At 54.5% G+C, this 23,641-nt stretch overlaps 2 protein-coding genes across 5 annotated transcripts in view; one reads left to right on the plus strand and one right to left on the minus strand.

Annotated features, from left to right (window-relative positions):
* The window catches only part of PPFIA4 (PTPRF interacting protein alpha 4), a 166,261-nt gene extending 161,600 nt beyond the window's left edge, over positions 1-4,661 (plus strand). For all 4 annotated transcript variants that reach the window (XM_037885111.2, XM_037885113.2, XM_037885112.2 and 1 more), the window contains 2 exons: positions 228-322; positions 4,015-4,661. In XM_037885111.2, the coding sequence (XP_037741039.1) occupies positions 228-286 (59 nt within the window). In that variant the 3' untranslated portion in view covers positions 287-322; positions 4,015-4,661. The remainder of the gene's footprint in view (positions 1-227; positions 323-4,014) is intronic.
* A 3,595-nt stretch (positions 4,662-8,256) lies between these two features.
* Positions 8,257-22,874, minus strand: MYOG (myogenin). Its single transcript, XM_007069585.3, has 3 exons — positions 22,001-22,874; positions 13,087-13,168; positions 8,257-9,362 (listed from the first exon to the last, which is right to left on the minus strand). The coding sequence occupies exons 1-3, from the start codon at positions 22,556-22,558 to the stop codon at positions 9,241-9,243; spliced, it is 762 nt and encodes a 253-aa protein (XP_007069647.3). The 5' UTR covers positions 22,559-22,874; the 3' UTR covers positions 8,257-9,240.
* Between the last annotated feature and the right edge of the window lie 767 nt (positions 22,875-23,641).

Genomic DNA, 23,641 nt, shown 5'->3' on the forward strand with positions numbered 1-23,641 from the left:
CTCGTTGTGTGACAGCAATGCACGCACCCTACTGTACAGAACCAGCCACTCATTTAGGCTTATTAACTGAAATAACGCAGTCCTTTCAAGTCCAAACAACTAACTCCTGTCCCTTCCGATTAACAGCCCAGCTGGAGCCACGTCCGTGGGCAGCTGAGGGTTAATTCTGAGCTCTGCCCGGGCACCCCTAATCGCATGCTTTGTGTTTTACTCTGACCGGCTTGCAGTTGGTGCATCTGGGCCGCAAAGATTGGAGACCTCCACAGTTCGAACGTATTCCTGCTGAGGGTCATTCTCTAAGGGGAATCAGCCCAGACTGTGGGTAAGTTTAAGGAAGACCAAGGTACAGTAGCTGAAATGGCAATAATCCAAGCAGCCGCCGGGGGTCTACTCGTCGAGCCCAAGGAAAGACCCAGTACAGCCTTCTACTGCTGGATTCCTCTCGCTGGCATGGCTATGCCTCTGTCCTCCTCTCCGCCTCTCGCCCCGGGAAGGAGCTCTGAGCCAGCTCACCTAGAGAGGTTCCAGAGGGGATGAGGTCATTAGCATATCAGCAGGGTTTCCTGATTTCCCCAGGACTTTCCTTTGGAGCTTCAGAAGTAAACAGCTTCTCATTGTTATTGCAGGGCTTAAAGACCCCGGTTGGGGATCCCTTGCTGCACTAGGCCCCGTAGATACAAATGCTGCAAAGGCGGCCCATGGCCCAGAGAGCTCATAGTCTGGTATTCACAGAGGATAAAAGTGAAGACAAGGTGTGTGAGGAAATATCTTTCATTGGACCAACTTCTGTTGGTGGAAGGGACAAGCTTTTGGGTGACACAGAGCTCGTCTTCAGCTGTTGCTTCTGTTGCTAGCACCTTTTGGAGACCATCACTGTGACCTTCCTCAGGGTACGATCTGGGCTGTTGAACAGCTGTGTCCCCTTAACTCTCCAACCTGGGGTGCCTTTTACACGGCTTCGCTGTGAGAACCGCCGCTCCTGGCCTGCTCTCAAATAGCCTCCAGCATGCAAAATCACTTCCAGCTGAATTATGTGCGTGCGGCTAGCCACTCCTGAATTGTATTGCAGAGCGACACCAGCAAATTCTTAGACCCAGACTTGTCCCCAGAAATGTGTGTCTTGTACTGCCCAGCTCTTTCCTTCTGGACAATACAAACCCATAGAAAGGCCGTCATTTCATTAATAGAAAATGATATGCAAAAATCCTTTTGTCTCCAATGGAGGTTCCCAAACACTTCAATCCAAACACGTGCTGGTTTAGATAAAACAGTAAAACAAGCTTATCAAGTACAGAAAGATGGATTTTAAGTGATTACAGGTAATGAGGCATATTAGTCAGAATTGGTTACAAAGAAATAAAAGGTAAACCACAAACTAATACCTACCTTAACAAGCTTAGTGAATTCAAAGCAAAAGGTTTTTCTCACCATTTGCTTACACCAGTCTGGCTGGATCTTTCAGCCAGCACTAGTTCCCCAGTTCAGTGATGTGTCCTTTGCCTTTCAAACGTTGTTGATGCCATGAGGGGAAAGAGGTAATTTGGGGCCTCTGTTCCTCATTTTTATATCTTTTCCTTTGCTCTGAGAATCCTCTCCAGCTGGGGATCAGACAACAACAAGTCTGTTCCTTTGCCAATTTTTGTAAATTTTCCACTCACACCCTTTTTCCTGCCAAGGAGTGGCCATTTAGCCAGCTGATAGTCCATTTGATTATATTGGCACCTAGCAGAAGTGCAGGCTATCCTTTTGTCTCTGGGGAACTGGTCTGAGGCTGTTTCCCCAGACTTAGCACATGCCTTATACAGTAGAGTTTTATAACTTTACATACAATGTTGCTGCATATATTTTACCAGGACAATAATATTCAGCAGATTATGAGTTTTCAAATGATGCCCTACAGGCATACTTTGTACAGAATTTATCCTAGACTTGTAAAAAGGGTGAATGTAAGAGTACAAACTGTCACAGCGTCACCAAGCGCTGTCTCCTGCTCATTCGTGAGTTTGCATGTAGCAGGTTAGTGTCCTGACTTGGCCTCCCTTCGACACTCCTGCCTAGCTAACTCCAGACCTGAGGAAGAGCTCAGTGAAGCGTGTCCCTTCTACCCACAGAAGTTGGTCCAAGAGAAAATATTCCCTCACCCTCCTTGTCCCAGTCTAGTGTTTAGACGGTATGCAGCAGGGAATAAAGAGACAAGTGGGGAGGGCGCTGGCTAAGAGGAGGGACCAGTACCTCTGCAGTCGGTTTTAATGGGATGCTGCTTTCTGAACATTTAATTCTAACTAAGGATTCCCTTCTGATCTGCTGTGGATGGACGTAGAGATACAGCCCCACAGTGCTTGCAGAAACACGCCAATGTAATTGCAGGAAAGATATTTCATAACCCGCTACAGCCTGTCATCTGCTGATGTAAATCAGCTCCATGGCAATCAATGGTCTGTGCTGGTTTACCCCAGCCAAGTGTACGGCCCTGGACATCAAAGGAGGTCACTTTCCACCCTCGTCTTCATGGGGATTTGACAGAGTAACGCACAGGGTACGTCCCAGTGGTTGGAGCTTGAGCTTAGAGTCAGGACTCTCGGGCTCTGTCCCTGGCAATGTCTTTGCTGTGTGACTCGGGGCCGGTCACGTCGCCCGCTTGCACAGAGCACTGGCATCAATCCGCCGTGGAGCAGTTCTGTTCCTCAGCGCGTCCCCGCTCCAAAGCACGTTAGCCTCAGTAAGACACTCCCCTGCTGCATGTGAATTCTTTAATGAGCGGGTGACCGTGCTTTGCAGTGCTGGCCAGAAGGCGCTAGAATGGGCATGGTACGTGGAACTGGAGCACAGGGGCCTGGCGGGCCTGCAGCCGGGGGACGAGTACAGAGGGGGGCCGACACATCTGACGTGAAGGCCATGCAGCCTGGAGCCTGGGGAGGATGTGTTCAGTGTGACACTATGGAGGGCCACTGAGGGTGGCGCAGAGCAACTAAGCCAGCGTTGGGCCTGCATCGGGTGCATTGGCCTCGGGGACCTGTCTGCCCCTGAGGCAGTTACTCAAACCTGCATGTCTAGAGTGCACCCCATTCCCATTAACTCCCAGGTCGCTGCTCCCCTCTGCTCACTTGCTTGCTGGATTGGTCCAGGTGATCTTCACTGAGAGCTGGTGACTGGGGAGGGGCTGAGCAGGGGGCAAGGGCAGGCCCAGAGCTCTCCTCCTGGGGCTCATGGAGATGTGCTGCCAGTCACGAAGGGGATGGATCACAGGGCTCTTGCATTCGCCTGCATCACACCCTGTGAGGACGTCGGACTCTCCCTGATCCTGGTCCAGGTGCCGATCAATGCATTGTACAGCAGGGGCAGCTCTGGCTGATGGAAACACTGCGCCCCCTGAGGATGCTCCCATTGCCCTCCCAGCTGGTTGTTATTAGTTGTTACTATCTGTACTGCAGTGGTGCCTACAGACCAGGGTCCTTCTGTGCTAGGGGCTGTCCAGAGACCTAGGCAGATCTGGTCCCTGCCCCCAGGGGACTGTCCCTGACAAGCCCAACCTTCTGGCGTTGCGCAAACAGCCGGCCTGGTCTCTGTCCTGGAGCTGCCTCCACCTCCTGATTTGGAAGGGCCCCACTGGAATGGAAAAAGTGCAGCCTAGTGGTGAGGGTGTTAGCCAGAGACCCAGGTTCAATTCCTGGCTCTGCCACAGATTCCCTGTGTGACCTTGGGCAAGTTACCTAGCCTCTCTGGGCCTCAGTCCCCATCTGTGCAATGGAGCAAAAGCCCGGCCCTACCTCCCAGCAGAATGTGAGGGTAAAGATTGTACTACCCTTGTAAAGATTGCAAGGAACGCTTAGACCCTATGGCAATGGGGCTATGGAAGTCCCTGAGATAGATAAGCCAGGGGGGTTGCTAACCCCCTGCCCTGCTCCACGGCAAGCCCCAGCTGCTCGAGCCCCTGGAGGAAGGCACGTGGAAGCTGCTGCAGCTCAGTGTCACGTCCCCTCATGCTCACAGGGCCTCTCACACTTTGTCTTGCAGCACATTCCCACTACCTGTATGGCTACCTGCTGGCTGCCTTCCGGGACTAGGCCGGAATCCCAGACCACGTCTGCTCCTCCGCTCCAAAGACCAGACGCTACAGGCCAGGTGGACCGAAAAGGACGCTCGCCGCCTCCCGCTTGTACACAACCCCACCCCCTCCCGGTCTCCTCTTGGGTCCCCCTAGGTCCCGGTAACCTCTGTGGCTTTGCAGCCATCCTCCCTCCTCACCTGCCTCACGGACACAGGCTCCTCCGAGAGCGGCACGGGGCACCTCTCTGCCGCAGGCGTGGTCAGCTGGCCGCGCCGTGTTTCTGTCAGAAAGGTCTGGCCCCATGTGCGGGGCGGAGACGCCTTGAGGCCGGCCTGCAAGATTTGTCCACTTTGTTTCTGTGTCTGTTTCGTTTTGCCGATATAGCTGAGGGCAGCCGCGCTGGCGTCTCCTCACCGCGGGCACCAGGGAGCCCTCTGCCAAGAGAACAAGAGGGAATCCCCCTTCTCTATAATACACGAGCCGTGGTGCCAGGCCTCACGGCTAGGAGCTTCTGCCAGGACAGCCCGCGGGCTGGGGAAGACACCAGGCTTCAGCACCAAGCCACAGGGCTTATGGGCTGCTGCAGAGAGGGGGCTGCCCTTGGGGGTGGGGTGAGAGGGGTCTGTGCTGGTGCAGAGAGGGGGCTGCCCTCAGTGGGGAAGGAGGGGTCTGTGCTGGTGCAGGGAGGGGGCTGCCCTCGGGGGTGGGGTGAGAGGGGTCTGTGCTGGTGCAGGGAGGGGGCTGCCCTCGGGGGTGGGGTGAGAGGGGTCTGTGCTGGTACAGGGAGGGGCCTGCCCTCGGGGGCGGGGTGAGAGGGGTCTGTGCTGGTGCAGGGAGGGGGCTGCCCTCAGGAGTGGGGTGAGAGGGGTCTGTGCTGGTGCAGGGAGGGGGCTGCCCTCGGGGGCGGGGTGAGAGGGGTCTGTGCTGGTGCAGAGAGGGGGCTGCCCTCAGGGGTGGGGTGAGAGGGGTCTGTGCTGGTGCGGGGGGGGGGCTGCCCTCGGGGGTGGGGTGAGAGGGGTCTGTGCTGGTGCAGACAGGGGGCTGCCCTCAGGGGTGGGGTGAGAGGGGTCTGTGCTGGTGCAGGGAGGGGGCTGCCCTCGGGGGTGGGGTGAGAGGGGTCTGTGCTGGTGCAGAGAGGGGGCTGCCCTCGGGGGTGGGGTGAGAGGGGTCTGTGCTGGTGCAGGGAGGGGGCTGCCCCTCACGGAGAGGCGAACTTAGTGACTAGGCCGGGTTACGCAGTATTTTCGCGTGCCGTGTGTACACAGAGCAGTATCTGTGCGTGTGTGAACTGAGCTGGTGCTGAGAGCACTCTGAGGATTCGAGGCACCAAACCGATCTGCAATGGGCTGTGAGGGGGAGGCCGGGAGCTGCCCCCCACGTCTCCCTCTCCAGCCACATAGGCTCTAGAAGTGCACATGACACATTAGACGTTCAAACAGCAGATGATCTCCCCACCCCTCCCTTTCCCGCTTGGTCACCCAGGATATGACCACACCTGCCCCAGCCGTGGGTGCAGCCGGAGCTCCCACCACCCGCCCCTCTGAGGTTAGGTAGCAACTGGTGCAGGAGGCTCTTGACTCTTTCCATTTCTTCCTTGTAGGGTAGGATCTCTTTGTCTCCTCATGCCACTTTTGCCTTGTGTGGCCCCTGTTTCTGGTGTGGTATTTATAGATGGCTGGAATGACCTATACTCATCATGTGTGTTTGGAAGTGCAATATCAGAGAGACTGTACAGTTGCAATGTCTTTTGGTGTATTACTTGCCTAATACAGTATTAAATATTTTTTTAATTTGAAGAGTAAGTGGCCCCTTTATATCAATACCCTGTTTCTTTGTCATATTATTGGTACTGCATGGATTCCAAGCCCCGAAATGGGGTGGGGAAGGATGTGTGTGTGTTCCAATAAACAGGATTTTAAAGCAACACGTGGCTTGTGCTTTATTCTGCTCTGTATCCATGCCCATTGGAAGACCACCACAGCTCAGCCTTAACTTCACTGGGGGTCATCGAGAAGAGCCACTAGATGAAGTGGGCTGTAGCCCACGAAAGCTGATGCTCAAATAAATGGGTTCGTCTCTCAGGTGCCACAAGTCCTCCTGTTCTTTTTGCGGATACAGACTAACACGGCTGCCCCTCTGAAACCTAGATAAAGGTGGTGTCTCTACCGCCATCAGTAGCTGTCTTCTGCCAACGGGAGGCCGATGAGCGTGTCCTGGAATGAAAACATCCCAGCTGGGCTCTTGGGCAGGTCCGGCTGAGAAAATCTGCCATGCATGCACATGAAGAGCTCCCTTGCCCCTACTACGCCAGGGAAGGAGCAATGGTCTCAAGTTGCAGTGGGGTAAGTCTAGGTTGGATATTAGGAAAAACTTTTTCACTAGGAGGGTGGTGAAGCACTGGAATGGGTTCCCTAGGGAGGTGGTGGAATCTCCAGCCTTAGAGGTTTTTAAGGTCAGGCTTGACAAAGCCCTGGCTGGGATGATTTAGTTGGGGTTGGTCCTGCTTTGAGCAGGGGGTTGGACTAGGTGACCTCCTGAGATCCCTTCCAACCCTGATATTCTATGATTTTGCAGGATGCCTTCCCACCAACGCCTGCTCTTGAATCTCTGCCATGCTGATGCCACTCTTGGGAATCTACTCCCCAAAATGATTGGTCTTTGCTGCATAACGGAGCTCTCTGCTCCCCCTTGGGACTTGGCACTTCAAAGCACCAGACTCAAACGTTAGCAAACCGGGAAATGCGGAGTTAAGCCTACCCACAAATCCCTGCGAAGAATATTAGGGTGGCAAGAACAAACAACCCATAAACTTGGAAATTTCACAGGGCTGTGGTCAGTACAGCTTCACACACAATTCATCCTCAACTGTGCCCCCTTTAGGGTGCCGACACCTTTGTGTATAGCCCCTTTGGGAGTGAACAATATTTGACTGACCTGCAGGAACCTAATTGTAGGAACACCCCCAATGCATTGTTAGCTTCTTTACTTGTGATTGTACAACTGGAAATGAACCAGAAAGGCAGCACAGTGTGACATGTCAACCAGCAGCAATTACTCCTCCTATTCATGCAGCTCAGAGGCCACAGTGAAGGACTGGTTGAGCAGGAGTCTTGATTTGGTATTGTAGAGAAACCAAGAAAAAGGCCATTTTTGTTAGGGAAAGGCCCGAAGTTCCTGTGGTGTCCCTCCGGGGGCAAAGCTGAGGTTGTGTTGTGTGCGAAATAGCATCGTAACAATTCATTTCCAAGTTGTCAGATTCTCATGCTGTTGAGCCCCAAGGGAAAGAATGAGAGGGTTCAGAAGAGCGCGACAAGACCGATTCCCAGCTTGGAACGCGTTTAGCCGAGAGACGGTTAAGAGGTGATTTGAACATGTTCCAAAAGTACCTATGGGGGGGAGAAGATTTCTGATACTAGACAACTCTTTAAAATAGCAGACAAAGCTTGTTTATGCCACGGTTCTGTGGTTGGAAGTTGAAGCTAGATAAATTCAGGATAGAAATAAGGTGCAACTTTTTAGCAGTGAGGGTAATTAACTGTTGGAACAACTTCTGGGGGGTTCCCCACCGTGCAAATGATTTGCTCTTGCTCAGACACTAACTATTGGTCTCCAAGCAGGAATCGCCGGGTGAAATGCCCTGGCCTGTGTTATGCAGGGGGTCAGACCAGAGGATCCCAAAGATCTGTTCTGGCCTTAAAAATCTATGAATCTTTTAATTGGAGCACATGATGCATCTGGAGCTTCCTGCGCCGGCCAGTGTCTAGCACAAGGTGCTGCGGAGTGGGAGATCCCCATTTAAAGGGACGGGGGGCTTGCACGGCTAGGGAGGCAGGACATTCTCTCCTGTTCCTCTGCAGGTAGAAGGGGCATTCATCCCCCTTCCACCACAGGGAACCTGGCATTCTTGGAGCTAAGGTGGAGGAGGACAGGCAGATCAAAGGAGAGGTGTGGTCCAATTCTCTGAGCATGGGGCTAAGATCCAGGGACTTCTGCGTACAGTCTCCAGAACTAAGTTCTGACACTCTGTGCCTTACCTAGTTCACAGGGGTGTTACTTTATTGTTACTTTTTGTACTGAGGTAGCAGCTATCAGCCCCAGCCATGGACCTCGCCCCCATTGCGAGCTAGGGGCTGTACAAACACAGCACAAAAAGCATGTTGAAGATCTGTTGTGAGTATCAGTTATAAGGGAAGCTCATGGTACGAAAACGCTGGGAATTACATGAGTGACTAGAAGGGGAACTCTCCTGTGTAGCACTGATCTAAATTAGTGCCCCAGCCAGCTCCTGTTGAAATTAGCACTGGAACTCCCAGTGACTTCAATTGGGTTGAGCTCTTGCATCCTCCTCTCCTCTGTGTTTGCTTCCCGGACTCCTAACGGAAGCAGATCCACAAGGCTGGCAAGAAGCAGCCAGTCTCCCACAGCGAGCCATGCCTGAGAGAGGGACAGTGACCCTCAGGCAACACAGAGACCCAGAAGCCATTTCAAACGAGACTGCCTTTATTTAAAAAAAAGTCCAAATAAGTTAGCAAAAATAACAATAAAAAACCCCACCCCGGCAACTCCACACAGCGCTCAGTAGAAAAGACCCCGACGGCAGCATTTACACGGCTCCCGCGCCTGCAAAACGCCAGCTGGCAAAGGAAGTTGGTCAAACAGCATCTTTTAAAAACAAAACAAAAAAAACAAAAACAAAAAAAAAAACCACACACAAACATTGGCCCCCAAAGAAACAAACTTCCACAAACAGGGAACGAAACACAAAGCCCACGCTGGAATCCTTCCTTCTCACACGGAAGTTGTGTCGCTTCTGCCCCCCTCCCTTGAATACCAGTTACAATAAATCATGTCAAAATGCTTTGATCAGTCACTTCTAGCCCTTTTTTTCAGAGAGGCCAAGAACCCATAACTCCTATTGAAGTGGGGACTCAGCACCCCTGAAAATCAGGTCACTAGCTTGTGTATTAATGTAGGCTTCATTTTAAACAGCCGGTTTATCCTTTGTCTCTTAGCTGACCAAGTGGAAACACTCTGCAATGATTAGGGAATTGGATAAGTGGCTTCACCGGTTACAGTCTATGACTTTGGACAGGTAAATACATTTTCCAGTGTCTGAAGAGTTCTGGTGCCAAATTTCCACCACATTACCAGCCGGGGAAGACTCTAAAAAGCCCCAGAGGCTTCTGCCAGCCTCAGTTTTGAACCCTCTCTTCTTGGAACGTGACAGCTACATCCTCCACCGCGATGCTTTCAACGATCGAGGACAGGGAGTGAAGGTTGTGGTCTTCAGAGGATTCGTCATTTAACAAGTGATCTATAGAGAGCAAGAGAGGAAACCGTATGAAGGTGATTTTGGGGACCAAACTGCCAATGAAGGTGACTGAGGGAGACCCAAGGGGAATTACCAGGATCCCTGCAGCTGAAAGGGAAGGAACTAATCAGTTCAGGGCCGTTGTGCTGTCCAGAAAGTGTTTGCCTTGATCACCAAAGTGTTTCTAGCTCTGCCAGGCCATGGAAGATCGGCACTTAGGGTGTGGCTCTCCCATCATTCCTTCAGATACGTGGGTGTTACAGGGAGTGAAACTTGCCCAGCTTCACTGACCTTCTAGGAAAGGTGACAATTGTTCCCTGCTGTGATCCCCTGTCTGCAGCCCTGAATGAGGGTGAGAGAAATGCCAAGATGAGGTGGACACCTTAAGCAGTTTCTGTTCCCAAATGCAAGGGCCCTTCTAGGGTAAATGATGAAATGTCAGAGATGGGAAAACGCACTCATTGGGTCATGTGCACCACGTCTTAACAGAGCTGAGTCATGAGAACAATCAGAGACTGGAAAACACTGAAAAGATTAGGACTGTTTCCTCATGTCCCCTCTTATTCATCGCCTCTCAGAGGTAAAGTGTACAAAATAATTGATGATGTAGTAAAGGGAGATAACGTCTATTCACAGAAAGTTACATGAGAGCAGGGAGATGTTCAATGAAACTGAAAGGCAGCAGATTCAAAACTGCTAAAGGGAAATCCTTCTCACACTCCATGAGTGCCCGGTGGAACTCACTGCCACAAGAGCTCACTGATTCATGAGCTGGAACACATGACTTATGAGGAGAGGCTGAGGGAACTGGGATTGTTTAGTCTGCGGAAGAGAAGAATGAGGGGGGATTTGATAGCTGCTTTCAACTACCTGAAAGTGGGTTCCAAAGAGGATGGATCTAGACTGTTCTCAGTGGTAGCGGATGACAGAACGAGGAGCAATGGTCTCAAGTTGCAGTGGGGGAGGTTTAGGTTGGATATTAGGAAAAACTTTTTTACTAGGAGGGTGGTGAAACACTGGAATGTGTTACCTAGGGAGGTGGTGGAATCTCCTTCCTTTGAAGTTTTTAAGGTCAGGCTTGACAAAGCCCTGGCTGGGATGATTTAGTTGGGGATTGGTCCTGCTTTGAGCAGGGGGTTGGACTAGATGACCTCCTGAGGTCCCTTCCAATCCTGATATTCTATGATTCTATGATTCCAAAAGAGTGGCAGGATTCAGAAAAGAGTGAGACATTTATAACAAGGCTAGCATAAGCTGACCTGTAACTCTGGGGTCAGGAGGAAGCTGTCCATGAGGGCAGGTTATCCCAGAACTGTTAGTGCAGGTTTCTCCCTCTGAAGCAGCTGGCACTGGCCACTGTTGGAAACAAGATACTGGAGTAGCTGGACCCTTGGTCTGATCAGTCTGGCAATTCCTAATTTCCTATCGTCTCATGGACACCTCCTCTCTTGTTAGCAATTACTCCACCCCCTCTCTCTTCCCACTCAACGCTGTGGGAATATCAGCACTTGCTGACATGGGAAAGGCCTTTCAGGAAGCAAGGAATTTGTCTGGTTGAAAATTTTCCCTTAAATCTTCTTTCCAACAGTAAATTGGGTTTTTGATTAAATGAAAAATGTTTGGGGAAAGTGTCTGCTTTCTGTGGGAAATTTACCATTTTTTGTTGGAAAACCAAAAAAAAACCCCCCCAAACTGAAGATTTGCAGCAGAAAATGTTTTTTAGCTGGACATTCTTCAGTTTTCAGCATTTTTGTTTTGGTTGTTTTTTTTTTTTTCCCCCAAACCAAAAGTCCAAATTTCCCGTGGAATAAAGCATGCATTTTTCCAGTCAGCCCCAGTACTGAATGTATTTCAAGATGATGTGAGTTAGCAGCTGGAACTAAGGAGGAACCAAAACCAGCTGAGCAGCTGCTTTCTCCATTGCCAGCTGCAAGTGGGTCTCCTACAGCCTGCGTCTTAAAGCTATGTTGCGTCTGCCCTGAATCAGTGCAGCCAGAATCATCCAGCGTGATGGCCTGACAGACAGGAACCAGGCAGAAAAGAACAGGGATCCTCCAGCCATCTCCCACCTAATCAATTCTGTGCCACGGCTGGGGCCTCAGGTGTGGGGGGTAGCCCCGTCTCTCCTGTTTGCTGCCTGTAGGACACAGGTTAGCCTCCTGAGGCTTGAAATGCTTTAGTCTGAATGCAGCCTCAGTACAAGGGTATCTGGGTGAAATGTGCTGGCCGGCGTTATGCAGAAGCTCAGTCTAGGGCGTTCCCTTCGGAAAGGATGAGTATCAGCTGAGGTGTTACAGCTGGGGTGAAAATAGCCTGCTGTGTCCAAAAGGGGAAACCTGCAACACAGTGATGGTGAATAAGGCTTAGGGTACGTCTCACAGCAAAAAAAGACCCATGGCAGGGCGTCTCAGGGTCCGTTGGCTTGGGCTCGTGCTGCAGTGTAGCCATTCGGGCTCAGGCTGGAGCCTGGGCTTTGAGACCTAGCGAAGGGGGAGGGACTCGGAGCCCAGCTCGAGCTAGTTGACCTGGCTCTGAGATTCACTGCCACAGCGGGGAGGGAGTGGGGGCATTGTGCTGTGGAGACATACCCTTAGTGGGGCAAGGGGACATCAAGACTGACATGAGTTTGCAATGTCTGGATCCTTTTGCGGTGCAGAAGAAAGGCCAGTGTTATTCTAGGCATGTGCGGAGGTTTCTGCTCCTGATTCTCAAGTCGCTGAAAAAGCAGCAAGGGGCAGGCTAGCTCCAGAGGTAATATCCCTTCGGAACAGAAGTAAATCCTGGATTCTCCTGAACTCAGAGGGAGAAAAGAGCTCATTGGTTTAGGAGCATCTGGAGTCTCATCTCTCAGAATAACAAAAGCCTGAAGGTTGAGAAAATAGGAACCAAGCAACCCTTTTCCCTTTTCTAGAGAAAAATTCATCTGGGGTCTGGAAAAAGCAAAAAATGGGGATTGGTCCTGCTTTGAGCAGGGGGTTGGACTAGATGACCTCCTTAGGTCCCTTCCAATCCTGATATTCTATGAAAAATTTCTATGAAAACCACCCCTGGGTGCCCTCCTTCCACCTGGGGACATCCCCCATCACCACAACACTCCTCAGTTCCTCCCACCCTATCTGCTGTGGCTTCTGGAGGAGGTGGTCCAGCACCAGGCCCACTCCCTCCCTCAATCGCCATAGCAACAAGTTCTGGGAGGTGGCAGCCAGGACTTGAAATGCTGCCACATGGGCCATTCTCACGCCCTGGCCAGGTGAGTAGGGCTTGCCGAAATTTGAGGAGGCTCTGGGGAGATGAGCCGTTGGGTACACAACCTATCGGTGGCTAAAGGGACAGTCTGGGTCCCGCCACTGCACCAAAAGGGTGGATGGTCAGTAGCTGCCCTTGGCTCAGAAGATGCTGCCATGGGGATCTGAGGACTAGCTGAACAGCCACCTGTCTCCTGGATATCTGGAAGGACCATCTGGACACCCCTTGAAAACAGTGGATTGGGGATGATGGTCTCTGGGCCTACCAAAAAGACAAGGCAAAGGGGAGACTGGGCCCGTAGGGAAGAGAGGAGGTTATGTGAGAAGGGAATTAGGGAGGCCTTTTGGAGGGAGCAATGTCCCCGAAGCTCAGAGAATTTGGATAAACACCCAGTTCTCTGAGCTGAACTCTCCAGTTTTTTGTCCTTCATCCCAGAAGCACCAGGACAAAGAGGCCAGTCTGGGGTATGTGCTCTGCTTACCCCCAGGATTGGTGCTGAATTCCAGCTGGGAGCTCCACTCTGGGCTGCAGGAGGCGCTGTTGGACCCACACTCACTGGCCACCTGTAATTAGGAGGAGATAATCACTTTAGGGTTACTCATGCCAAGAGCTCTACTCTCACACTGGGTCATCTCCCAGGGTCATCTCCCAGGTGTGCTCTGAAATGCTCCACTCAGTTGGCCCAGATGGCCCTAGCTCTCACCTCCCTCAATCCCAGTGAGAAAAGCAAACCTCTTTTAAAAATCACGTTCAGTCCATGTGGAAGCACACTGCCACTGTCTCCAACCTGCTCAGAGTGAGAAGTCCTATGTTTTCAATATTAATTAAGAATTAAAACAACGATCTCCCAAGGTGGATTCTGTGAGACCCATGGGCAAGGATTGGACCTTGAGGAGAGTGTCCAGATCTTATAAGTGGCAGATCAGATCATTAATGGCTGTTTTGTGCTCATGGGAACTGAGAGTGTGTGAGCAGCATTAGGGTATTGTTGTTCTATCTTAACAGGTCCCATGATGGTCTAGCTCAATCCTTAGGAATATTTTTGTCCCCTGGAGCTCAGGGCAGAATCTCCGTTCCTGGGATTCAAGAAAGAAAGGGACAGTAAATTGAACCCCAACGGGATCAGCTGCTGTGAAGGACAATAGGGGCTTTAACTCTGGTGAGTCTTTCTAGACATCTGTGTAGGGTCAATTGCTAACAAGCCTGGGTTGGGAATTTCTCTCCTGGGGAGGAGGCAGAGACCCCAGCAGATGGACCAAAGACGAGGGGGGCAAAGAGAAGGTTTTAGGAGCATGAACGCGGTATGAGAAGAAATAGGGACACTGGAGAGAAAAGCAGCTGGGGGAAAGCTCCTGAGAAGACATGTGAGAAGGGAAAAACACCTTGGCCCGTGGTGGGGAGAAGTGTGAAGTGAGATATTGAACATAGCAGAAACTGGAATGGAAGCAAGAGCAAATGAAGGGAGAGGGGAGGGACTGGCCACCCTCACTGGAGCTGGGAAGCACAGAGCAGTGTCTGTTCTCCAACCGTTCCCTGGTCACACCCGCACCCCGCCAGGTGGCTTCTCAGCTCCTCTCTGAAACCACAGGGCAGAGCAACGGTGCTGAAATCAAAATGGGGCCGTACTGGGGACAATTGCTCCGATAAGAGTTCTAGTTTGGAGTCGTTATACCTGCTCCTGGCAAACAGTCCTTGCATATAAACAGTCCTGTCACCTAGATGCTATCGGAGGGGGAACGGGGGGTTAACAGAAGATGCCATTGGGTAGGGCTACACTGCAGTCGGAGGTCATGCAACAGCAATCCCCACTCCTTAGCCCCTGTTGGGCCGGTCTTCGCTAGAGTTTTTCACCTGGAATTAACTGGGTGCTAATTGACTTGTAGTACTTAACACAGTTGTAAAGGCTGGTATGGACCAAATACATGTTTGATCAAGCCTACAAACACCACAGGGATTAGCCTAGGTTTGCTTCTCCACCCGGTGGATCATGACCCCTGGGATGGTGGGGGGCAAGTCAGAAAAGGCAGTCAGGGGCCCAGGGGGGTACTAAAAATGTTATTACAATCTCTAAGCAAAGAAAATCTTGCTCCCTCACTGCTGTTGTTTCAAGGTCAAGTACTGTCTGCCACCCTCTCAAGGGTGCCACACAAATACATTCTATAGGCATAGCATTGACCACATTATTTACTCTCGCGTTGCAAACGTAAGGGGGTCGGAAATATTTCACTTCAAAGAACGGGTCACCAACCTGACCAGGTTGAGAAACGCTGGCCTAGGGTGAAGATCAAATGTAGCCTGGCCCAAATGTGGCGGTGGGGACGGTGTTATGTTATGTATCTTGAGTTACTTGGCAATTCTTTAACTCCAGGTAAAAAGTCTAGTGAAGACATATACCCCTTGTCTCTTCTCACACATTAAACAGGGAACCAGTGCGCAAAATCACTGGGATTTATACAGACTGATCTGCTCCCTTGCGTTGTGAGATGCTGTCTTCACTGCAAAAAGAGGTATGTTTTTCTGTCAAGATAACTAACTTGAGAGAGTGATCTTGATGTAAAATCCTGGTGTACGTAGGACATTGTAGTTTTCACTTTGATGAAGCAAGTTGTGGTAAACCCCAGGAAGGAGAGAGAGGCTATAGGATTGATCTCATCTAGCTCTATGGAGCTACTTTTGCCTTGTCTCCACAATGTTTTCACATCAGTGTAACCATCTTGAAATAAACATGCACCAATTCTTTGCAGTGAAGGTATCTTTGCAGGGTATGACTGCATTTGGAAAGAAGTTATTGTTTAACAGAATCAAAGGCATTAGTGAATCAGAATTCATCTTCTCTTGTATTTTGTTTTTTTGTGGTGATTTACATTGTTCCAATTATCCAGTAAGTTAACCCACAAGCGTGATCTGGTTGAAAAACGGTAAGTATTTTCCAGGAAAAAAATTCAAATTTTTCCATGGATTTTTTTAAATCACTTTCCAGCTAAGTGAATTGAAATGTACAATGTTTGTTTTGTTTCAGAGAGAAAAGGTGGGTGACATAACAGATTTTATTGGCCCAACTTCAGTTGATGAAAGAGGCAAGCTTTCGAGCAACACACATCTCTTCTTCAGTTCTTCATGTTTTATTGAATATGTCCATTTTGTTTGGCTTTTCATTTCCTTGGTTTTTGTTTGTTTTATCCCCATGGAAAAGGGAGAGAAATGAAAAATATGGAGAAAAAACTAAAAAAACCCAGAACACAATTTAAAATGTCAGTTCATAACAAAACAATGTGCATTTTTCATTTTGACTTTTGTCCAAAAATAGAAAAACGTAATGGAAATGAATTTGTTTCACAAAAAGGTTAGATTTTACATTATACACTTAAAGTAAACGCCTTTGATCAGTCCTACCAAGGAGTTGGGAGGAGGAGAAGAGGTAAGGAGGCTAAAATGGGTTGAAGAAAAGTTGTTAGCCCTGACAGTTTAACATAGCACTTGCCTGGTTCAGGTTGTTTTGGTAAGCAGTTTGCATTGATTTATTTCCATACTGTAGGAGAAATCCATATAAATCAATTCCAATTGAGCATACTTTCTAGTTTTCACACCTTTGTTCCTATAGATTTGCCTCATGTGGTTGTTTGCTTGTGGAGATTTTTCTTAATTCTGATCATTATCATGAAAGAAAATAAATGAAAAGTAATGAAACAAGAAAGAAAAAAAACATTTCACAGCCAGATCTGTGCCTCGGGAACTGTGATCCATAGAGCATGGGCAGCAAGATATTGCAAACAAAGAGCTCCTCCGGTGGGGTCCTGAACACTTTCAACTCCTGTTGACCACAATAGGAATGTGCAGGGTGCTGAGCACCTCACAGGATTGAGCCCAGAATGAATTGCAGTCTTTCACGTTTCTTAAAATGTGCAAAAATGTTATGGAAGTTTTGTGGTATTGACAACTCTTACATTTTTCTCAGAAGTCTTATAATAGTCAGAGATTTTTCTTAAATCTCCAGCTCCTGAAGTCAAGTGACTACTGGCTATATCAGCTGTCTTTTTTGTTGTTGTTTTAAAGTAAGTTTCTAGCCCCAGGGGTTCTAGAGAAAAGCTTGACTGGAGTGTAACTCTAGTGGTTGAGAAACCAGGGGGCAAATAAAAAGAACCCAATGTGTATTATCTTTTAAAAATCTCATCATTTTTAAGACAGTCTTGTGGTGGTGATGGTGGGTACTGACCAGAACTGGGCAAAGAATGGATTTTTCAGCTCACTGGCAATTCCAAAACATTTAAAATATAAAACTGTCTTCGGTCAAACTGAAAACAAATTTTTTAATTTTTTTTTTTTTAGGAGAATTGAAGAGTACAAAAAAAAATTCAACGTGAAACCAAAAAACCAAAAAAGCCTAGCCCTGACTCACGAGTTTTGAATGCGTATGGTTGGCAGTTCTGGTTCTGAGACTCCAGGTGGGGCCCCGATGCCCTTATGTGGCACTTGGATGGGCACACTGAATAAAACAAATGTGCTAAACAGGTGGCCTTGTTCCCAGCCACACCCACACCCTCTTGCCCTCTCCTTTGCACATGCGCGGGGGTTTGCCACTCAAGTGCCATCTGCTGCAAAGACAGTTCCAGGTGCCAGTCGCATTTGCTGTAAGGATGTGCAAACATTTGCTCTTAGCATGCCTGGCTCAGGGGCCTTTCTATGAGACTAGCTCAGGAAGTTAACTTTTTTTTATTGCCTAGAGCATTTACTGCCCAAATATTATGATCCAATATATACAGCATGTACCAGATTCTCCACTACATGGCAGCTGCTCTAGCAACACTGAATCCAGGCACAAGGCTGTTTTGCCAGAGCAGAGCAGAGCAGCGAGAACATATTGGCAAATCTGCCCTGATGCATCCCCCTGCAGGAATGCATCCTAGGCACAAAATATTGACTCTTTCCTGGGCAATGCCACCTTGCAGGGACTGTGTCTTGTTACATTCTAAGCCTTTGTGAAAGGAGAAAGGACGGCGCTTGCCCACACAGAGAGGAGAATTTCAAGATCCCTCTTGGTTTGCTTGTTGGCATCAGCAGCCACGAGTTGTACCTGAGCTTGGCCTAAGGAGGAGCCTGGGGGGTTATTGTGGAAGGAGTTATAGGGCATATCAGGCATTTAATGCTGACGAGCAAAACCGCTTTGCAACCTGTGCCCCTGTGGCTGCTCACACTGACCAGGGGATCGTCACCTGCTTTCTTGACTGGGCTCCATGTGCCCCTTTCTGGGTCACTTTTGCCAGCCCATTTTCAGATGTCACCAGCCTCGACTCTCAGCCCTTCTAGGCCACCTTCCCCTGGACTGGGAGGCAGGGGGTGTACATGCACTCTCCATGGCTGGGAAGTGGTGGTCGCTCTGCTCCCTCTCTCTATGGGTGGGTGCAGGCTGTGGAAACTGCAGTCTCCCTATGGGCGGGGGCCGGCTATGGAAGCTGCGGTCTCCCTATGGGCGGGGGCCGGCTATGGAAGCTGCGGTCTCTCTATGGGCGGGGGCCGGCTGTGGAAGCTGCAGTCTCCCTGGGTGGGGGCCGGCTCTGGAAGCTGCAGTCTCTCTATGAGCGGGGGCCCGCTCTGGAAGCTGCGGTCTCCCTGCGCGGGGGCTGGCTATGGAAGCTGCGGTCTCTCTCTATGGGCGGGGGCCGGCTGTGGAAGCTGGGGTCTCCCTGGGCGGGGGCCGGCTCTGGAAGCTGCGGTCTCTCTATGGGCGGGGGCCGGCTATGGAAGCTGCGATCTCCCTGGGTGGGGGCCGGCAATGGAAGCTGCGGTCTCTCTATGGGCGGGGGCCGGCTATGGAAGCTGCGGTCTCCCTGGGCGGGGGCCGGCTGTGGAAGGTGCGGTCACCCTGGGCGGGGGCCGGCTCTGGAAGGTGCGGTCTCTCTATGGGCGGGGGCCGGCTGTGGAAGCTGCGGTCTCCCTGGGCGGGGGCCAGCTATGGAAGGTGCGGTCTCTCTATGGGCGGGGGCCGGCAATGGAAGCTGCGGTCTCTCTATGGGCGGGGGCCGGCAATGGAAGCTGCGGTCTCTCTATGGGCGGGGGCCGGCTGTGGAAGGTGCGGTCTCCCTGGGCGGGGGCCGGCTATGGAAGGTACGGTCTCCCTGGGTGGGGGCAGGCTATGGAAGCTGCGGTCTCTCTGGGCGGGGGCCGGCTATGGAAGCTGCGGTCTCCCTGGGCGGGGGCCGGCTGTGGAAGCTGCGGTCTCCCTGGGCGGGGGCCGGCTATGGAAGGTGCGGTCTCCCTGGGCGGGGGCCGGCTGTGGAAGCTGCGGTCTCCCTGGGCGGGGGCCGGCTCTGGAAGGTGCGGTCTCCCTGGGCGGGGGCCGGCTCTGGAAGCTGCGGTCTCTCTGGGCGGGGACCGGCTCTGGAAGGTGCGGTCTCTCTGGGCGGGGGCCGGCTATGGAAGGTGCGGTCTCCCTGGGCGGGGGCCGGCTCTGGAAGCTGCGGTCTCCCTGGGCGGGGACCGGCTGTGGAAGGTGCGGTCTCTCTATGGGCGGGGGCCGGCTGTGGAAGCTGCGGTCTCCCTGGGCGGGGGCCGGCTATGGAAGGTGCGGTCTCCCTGGGCGGGGGCCGGCTATGGAAGCTGCGTTCTCTCTGGGCGGGGGCAGGCTATGGAAGCTGCGGTCTCTCTGGGCGGGGGCCGGCTATGGAAGCTGCGGTCTCTCTGGGCGGGGGCCGGCTATGGAAGCTGCGGTCTCTCTGGGCGGGGGCAGGCTCTGGAAGGTGCGGTCTCCCTGGGCGGGGGCAGGCTATGGAAGCTGCGGTCTTTCTGGGCGGGGGCAGGCTGTGGAAGCTGCGGTCTCTCTGGGCGGGGGCCGGCTGTGGAAGGTGCGGTCTCCCTGGGCGGGGGCCGGCTATGGAAGCTGCGGTCTCCCTGGGCGGGGGCCGGCTATGGAAGGTGCGTTCTCTCTGGGCGGGGGCCGGCTATGGAAGGTGCGGTCTCCCTGGGCGGGGGCAGGCTATGGAAGGTGCGGTCTCCCTGGGCTGGGGCCGGCTATGGAAGCTGCGGTCTCCCTGGGCGGGGGCCGGCTATGGAAGGTGCGTTCTCTCTGGGCGGGGGCCGGCTGTGGAAGCTGCGGTCTCCCTGGGCGGGGGCAGGCTGTGGAAGCTGCGGTCTCCCTGGGCGGGGGCAGGCTGTGGAAGCTGCGGTCTCCCTGGGTGGGGGACGGCTATGGAAGGTGCGGTCTCTCTGGGCGGGGGCCGGCTATGGAAGCTGCGGTCTCTCTGGGCGGGGGCCGGCTATGGAAGCTGCGGTCTCTCTGGGCGGGGGCAGGCTATGGAAGCTGCGGTCTCTCTGGGCGGGGGCAGGCTATGGAAGCTGCGGTCTCTCTGGGCGGGGGCCGGCTCTGGAAGCTGCGGTCTCCCTGCGCGGGGGCCGGCTGTGGAAGCTGCGGTCTCCCTGGGCGGGGGCCGGCTATGGAAGGTGCGTTCTCTCTGGGCGGGGGCAGGCTATGGAAGCTGCGGTCTCCCTGGGCGGGGGCAGGCTATGCAAGCTGCGGTCTCCCTGGGCGGGGGCCGGCTATGGAAGGTGCGGTCTCCCTGGGCGGGGGCCGGCTGTGGAAGGTGCGGTCTCTCTGGGCGGGGGCAGGCTATGGAAGGTGCGGTCTCTCTGGGCGGGGGCAGGCTGTGGAAGGTGCGGTCTCTCTGGGCGGGGGCCGGCTGTGGAAGGTGCGGTCTCCCTGGGCGGGGGCCGGCTATGGAAGCTGCGGTCTCCCTGGGCGGGGGCCGGCTATGGAAGGTGCGTTCTCTCTGGGCGGGGGCCGGCTATGGAAGGTGCGTTCTCTCTGGGCGGGGGCAGGCTATGGAAGCTGCGGTCTCCCTGGGCGGGGGCAGGCTATGGAAGGTGCGGTCTCCCTGGGTGGGGGACGGCTATGGAAGGTGCGGTCTCCCTGGGCGGGGGCCGGCTATGGAAGCTGCGGTCTCCTTGGGCGGGGGCCGGCTATGGAAGCTGCGGTCTCCCTGGGCGGGGGCAGGCTGTGGAAGCTGCGGTCTCCCTGGGCGGGGGCAGGCTGTGGAAGCTGCGGTCTCCCTGGGCGGGGGCAGGCTGTGGAAGCTGCGGTCTCCCTGGGTGGGGGACGGCTATGGAAGGTGCGGTCTCTCTGGGCGGGGGCCGGCTATGGAAGCTGCGTTCTCTCTGGGCGGGGGCCGGCTATGGAAGGTGCGGTCTCTCTGGGCGGGGGCCGGCTATGGAAGCTGCGGTCTCCCTGGGCGGGGGCCGGCTATGGAAGCTGCGGTCTCCCTGGGCGGGGGCCGGCTATGGAAGCTGCGGTCTCTCTGGGCGGGGGCAGGCTCTGGAAGGTGCGGTCTCTCTGGGTGGGGGCAGGCTCTGGAAGCTGCGGTCTCCCTGGGTGGGGGCCGGCTATGGAAGCTGCGGTCTCTCTGGGCGGGGGCCGGCTATGGAAGGTGCGGTCTCCCTGGGCGGGGGCAGGCTATGGAAGCTGCGGTCTCTCTGGGCGGGGGCAGGCTCTGGAAGGTGCGGTCTCTCTGGGCGGGGGCAGGCTCTGGAAGCTGCGGTCTCCCTGGGCGGGGGCCGGCTCTGGAAGCTGCGGTCTCTCTGGGTGGGGGCAGGCTATGGAAGGTGCGGTCTCTCTGGGCGGGAGCAGGCTCTGGAAGCTGCGTTCTCTCTGGGCGGGGGCCGGCTATGGAAGGTGCGTTCTCTCTGGGCGGGGGCAGGCTATGGAAGCTGCGGTCTCCCTGGGCGGGGGCAGGCTATGGAAGGTGCGGTCTCCCTGGGTGGGGGACGGCTATGGAAGGTGCGGTCTCCCTGGGCGGGGGCCGGCTATGGAAGCTGCGGTCTCCTTGGGCGGGGGCCGGCTATGGAAGCTGCGGTCTCCCTGGGCGGGGGCAGGCTGTGGAAGCTGCGGTCTCCCTGGGCGGGGGCAGGCTGTGGAAGCTGCGGTCTCCCTGGGTGGGGGACGGCTATGGAAGGTGCGGTCTCTCTGGGCGGGGGCCGGCTATGGAAGCTGCGGTCTCTCTGGGCGGGGGCCGGCTATGGAAGCTGCGGTCTCCCTGGGCGGGGGCCGGCTATGGAAGCTGCGGTCTCTCTGGGCGGGGGCAGGCTCTGGAAGGTGCGGTCTCTCTGGGTGGGGGCAGGCTCTGGAAGCTGCGGTCTCCCTGGGCGGGGGCCGGCTCTGGAAGCTGCGGTCTCTCTGGGTGGGGGCAGGCTATGGAAGGTGCGGTCTCCCTATGGGCGGGGCCAGCTATGGAAGCTGCGGTCTCCCTGGGCGGGGGCCGGCTCTGGAAGCTGCGGTCTCCCTGGGCGGGGGCCGGCTCTGGAAGCTGCGGTCTCTCTGGGCGGGGGCAGGCTATGGAAGCTGCGGTCTCCCTGGGCGGGGGCCGGCTCTGGAAGCTGCGGTCTCCCTGGGCGGGGCGCTGGGCACTTACCCCTGGCTGGGAGGCGCTGCTGCGGTAACGCAGGTCCCTCTGCTCCCGCTCCTGCTGGTTGAGGGTGCTGAGCAGGGTCTGCAGGCGCTCGATGTACTGGATGGCACTTCGCAGGATCTCCACCTTGGGCAGCCGCTGGTTGGGGTTCAGTAACGTGCTCCGTTTCAGGGCCTCGAAGGCCTCGTTCACCTTTTTTAACCTCCGCTTCTCCCGCAGGGTGGCGGCGCGGCGCCGGTCGATGGAGACCGTTTTCCTCTTGCAGATCTTGCACGCCCAGGGCAGACACTGGCCGGGGCAGTGCTCAGGCAGGGGCGAGCCCTTCTCCTCCAGCCCCGTCCTGCCCTCAGGACACAGCCCCAGGCCCGGCCTCTCCTGGTACGCCCCCTGCTCGTAGCCCTGCAAACGGGCGCTCAAATAGTTTTCGCCATCGTAAAATCTCTGGTCTGGAAAGAAGTAAGGGTTGGTCTCAAAGAGCTCCATGGGCAAGCGGCTGGCGGGGAGCAGCCTGCTCAGAGTGTGTGGCTGCTCTGTCTCCCAACACCAACTGTTTGGTGGCATTTAAACCCTGGCGCTGGCATTAAATCACAGAGATAAATATAGAAAAACCTAAAGGAAACCTGAGCCTGCCCTAAGCTGCTGCCTCACATCAAAACTTGTCCATCTGATTTCATGTGCTCTCCCTGCGGGGATTAGGCTGCCCGGGGCTGCGCTGCGTCTGGGGGGCGGGGGGATGGGGGAGCTGGCATGTGTTGGACAGCGGCTCAGCCACCTCGCAAACAACGGCCTTGTTTGAGTCCTTCTCATTTCTTCTCTTTCCAGCGCTGTTGATGATCAGGCTGCTCCCGGGGCTGGCAGCTCCACTCTGCATTCCTGCATCATCTGCTGCCTTCAGTTACCGCTCCCGGCCAGGGCCAGGGCCAGGGCCAGCGCCTCACAGCACGGCCTGCACTGAGGAGAAAGGCCAGCTCAGTTCCCGGCTCCCACAGGGGCAGGCCCTTGGGGTGCCCCCCCCACACCAAGCCCTGCCCGCACTGCCCCACACCACAGGCTTGCGCTACCCCTCCCCTCACACCCTGCTCTGCCCCGAACTGCAGGCCTGCTCTGCCTGGAGCCTCACAAGCTCTGCCCCTCCCTTCACACCCTGCCCCACTCTGCCTGGAGCCGCCCATGCTCTGCCCCTCCCCTCACTGCCTGCCCCACGCCGCCCCTCCCCTCATGCCCTGCCCCACTCTTCCCTTCCCCTCACACCCTGCTCTGCCCCGAACTGCAGGCTGCTCTGCCTGGAGCCTCACAAGCTCTGCCCCTCCCTTCACACCCTGCCCCACTCTGCCTGGAGCCGCCCATGCTCTGCCCCTCCCCTCACTGCCTGCCCCACGCCGCCCCTCCCCTCATGCCCTGCCCCACTCTTCCCTTCCCCTCACACCCTGCTCTGCCCCGAACTGCAGGCCTGCTCTGCCTGGAGCCTCACAAGCTCTGCCCCTCCCTTCACACCCTGCCCCACTCTGCCTGGAGCCGCCCATGCTCTGCCCCTCCCCTCACTGCCTGCCCCACGCCGCCCCTCCCCTCATGCCCTGCCCCACTCTTCCCTTCCCCTCACACCCTGCTCTGCCCCGAACTGCAGGCCTGCTCTGCCTGGAGCCT

This window comes from Chelonia mydas, chromosome 21, assembly GCF_015237465.2.
Source record: "Chelonia mydas isolate rCheMyd1 chromosome 21, rCheMyd1.pri.v2, whole genome shotgun sequence".
NCBI lineage: Eukaryota > Metazoa > Chordata > Testudines > Cheloniidae > Chelonia > Chelonia mydas.